Source organism: Mus musculus, chromosome 13 (genome assembly GCF_000001635.26).
Source record: "Mus musculus strain C57BL/6J chromosome 13, GRCm38.p6 C57BL/6J".
In the NCBI taxonomy this organism is placed as follows: Eukaryota; Metazoa; Chordata; class Mammalia; order Rodentia; family Muridae; genus Mus; species Mus musculus.
The window spans coordinates 21,673,302-21,676,422 of NC_000079.6; the positions used below are offsets into that span (position 1 = coordinate 21,673,302).

Here is a 3,121-nt window from a genome sequence, read left to right on the forward strand (position 1 = left end):
TTAAACTGCAGGTAGTGCTTTAATGTCTAAAAGAGAGAAATGTATATACAGGAAAAAATGTTTTAATTCTCTCAAATAAAGGTTGACTCAAATTATAAACTATAGCCTTTTTTGGGTAGATGATATATAGTAAGATTTCAGAGAAGCAGAAACTACAAAAATAAGATAATTGAAGATTTTATTAAAATTGTAGAAATTATCATGGTAGTTTTTAGCATAGTCTTGACTCTTATACAGTAGTGTGGAATTTCACTCTAGTCTCATAACTGTATACTTCTGATTAGGAGGCAGAACAACAGATAGTTTTACAGAATTCTGTTAGATCTACAAATGTCTGGAGAATAGCAGAGTTCTGATTTTTACATATACATGGGAATATTAATGCATATGAATGTTTCTGGATAAAAGATTGAAAAAATTATTTTAGACCCTGAGATGTATAAGAAACCATGCCAGTCACAAAAATTGTATAAAGCCTAAAAATGTGAAGTTTATAGGATTTGCAGTTTGGGAGAATCATAAAGAGTCACTTCTCAGGGCTTGCGAATGAATATATCCAGGCAGGACAACACTATATAGTCCTCTATCAACAAGACTTTATTTGATGGAAAGCATCACAATAATTCAGTATAGAAGGAAACGATATAATGTATCAGGCTGTAAAAACTTATGCTAATAGGGCTATTACTCAGGCATCCCTTATTTTCTACTCAGGATGATCCTTGTCACCAACCTCTTGAACGCTCCCTTTACCTCTTTGTTCCTGAGTGTGTAGATGAGGGGGTTCAGCATGGGTGTGATGATCCCATAAAAGAGAGACACCATTTTCCCCCGGTCCTTGGAAGTAGGGGATGGTGGCTGCAGATACATGTAGATGGCAGTGCCATAGAAAAGGACCACCACGATGAGGTGGGAGCCACATGTCCCAAATGCCTTTCGCCGACCTTCAGCTGATCTTATTCTCAACACTGCCTGGACAATAAAAGCATATGATATGAGGATGAGGGTCACGGGTATTAAAAGAAACAGCACACTGATGAAGAACAGCTCTGCTTCATTAGCTGTCGTATCCACACAGGACAACTTGAGCAGGGCAGGGACTTCGCAAAAGAAATGGTCCACTTCCTTGTGTCCACACAGTGGCATCTGAAGGGTCCACGTAGACTGTAATACTGAGTTGCTGAAGCCACTGATCCAACATGCAGCCGCCAACTGGAGGCAGCGCCTCTGGTGCATGATGACTGAGTAGTGGAGAGGCCGACAGATGGCTACAAACCTGTCAAAGGACATGACGCCCAGCAGAAAGCATTCTGTGCAACCCAAAGCCAGGAAAATGAAAAGCTGGGCCACACAGCCACCATAGCTGATCACCTTCCGGGTGCTGCAGATGTTGATGAGCATCTGTGGGACCGTGCTTGTGGTGTAGCACAGGTCCAGCAAGGACAGGTTAGTGAGGAAAAAGTACATGGGGGTGTGGAGTTTGGAATCCAGGCGGGACACAAGAATGATCATCATATTTCCAAAGATGGTCAGAATATAGGACACTAGAAATACCACAAAGAGCGGCAGCTCCAGCCATGGCCGATCTGAAAACCCTAAGAGAATGAACTCCCGTGAGATGCTCTCATTGGCCACACTCATATTAAACGGTACAGCCTCCGAGTCGCTGGAGCACAAAGGGTTATAAGTTGGTGGACATGCTTATTGGATGTGTCAGCTAGTTATGAAGTGATGACTCTGGAGAATTTTGTGCATTCGCAAAGTGATCCTGTTAGGGTGAAAATGTATTGACAGAGGTTTAAGTGTCTGTCAAACCTTTCAGAGCTGTTTTTCTATTCCTAACAGTTTTTACCAACATGATTTCAAGGTTACAGCACTTTATCAGTTTCTACTGTCACAGAAAGTTTTGTTTGCTATGCTATGGATTGGTTGTTCTCTGGTCTTTTTTTACCGGTATCTGCTATCAGGGAGACACGGCTATTGCTCCTGTTGTTTGAATCCAGTTTAATTTCTTCCCAGAATCAGTGAGAGTCTCTGTTCACTGGCATTGGTGAAAATTATTTAAATCTCATTTCTCCATTATTCCTGCCTTTCCCTAAAACAAATGCAGATATGATATATGATATGTATGTAGATATGATATATGATATAGATATATATGATATATATATGATATATATCATATATGATATAGATATAGCATCTATAGTAAGTTATCAGACACAATATCAAGAGACTTATTCTATTACTCTCATGTTGGAGAATCTACACAGGATTGTTTGCTCATGTAACTTCTGAGGCTGGAGGGGCTCCCAACCCTCTTCTGTAACAAGTTACATGGTCTGAAAATGTTTCTTGTCCTATGATCTTCAGGTTCCTCATTAATACAATTTTCTGAACTCTGGAGAATCACACATGCGCCCCGCTGAGCCTGACTCTGGGTGGGAACAGAGGAGTGTGAATCAGGCAGCCACAGTGAGGGAAGGACTGAAGAGCTCAGGAGACTCAATTGGAGCTTTTACAGGGCTCTCTCTCCTAGGGGTCAGCAGCACAAGTGGTTGTGTGACAATCCCAGCAGTCAGCTTTAATCCCAGGCCCAAGGAAATACATCCTAAGTATGGCTGTTACCTTTTGTGTAAACCGTTTGGCAGTGCCTTGTCCCCAGGAGCAGAAAAGTTCAACAGTTGTGACAGAGTGCTCGGATGCTTTGTGTAGATAGCAGTCAGAATCTTAAATGCCTTGGAAGTAGTACTATAGCAAGTCAAGCATCTAACAAGTATGGATTCCAAAGAAACTTCCATGAGAAACTAAGGTTGAATATGTATTTTATCAATATGAAAATGTGTTTTTCCAATTATATCCAGATTCATTAAAATATTAGCAATGGATATTGCATTTTTCCCACTCTTTCTTAAATATTTAGTTCCTCTCAATCTGTTAGGTATACATAAAAGTAAGATATAAGATAATATTTCAATAAATTTGTATGTGTGTGTGTGTTTGCATGCTGGTGTGTGCTCATTTGCACACATGCATGCTACGGCATCTATATGAAGGTCAAAGGGCACCGTTAGCCGCTGTTGTATTTTACCTTGCTTGAGACAGAATTTCTGTTTTGTTG

The 3,121-nt window shown here is 40.4% G+C and overlaps 1 protein-coding gene across 1 annotated transcript; it reads right to left on the bottom strand.

Annotated features, from left to right (window-relative positions):
* Positions 1–699: 699 nt before the first annotated feature.
* Olfr1360 (olfactory receptor 1360) lies at positions 700–1,679 on the bottom strand. Its single transcript, NM_146543.2, has one exon. The coding sequence runs from the start codon at positions 1,639–1,641 to the stop codon at positions 700–702; it is 942 nt and encodes a 313-aa protein (NP_666754.2). The 5' UTR covers positions 1,642–1,679.
* Positions 1,680–3,121: the final 1,442 nt, after the last annotated feature.

Coding starts and splice junctions, on each gene's coding strand:
- Olfr1360 (NM_146543.2), bottom strand. CDS start 1,641: ATGAGTGTGGCCAATGAGAGCATCTCACGGGAGTTCATTCTCTTAGGG.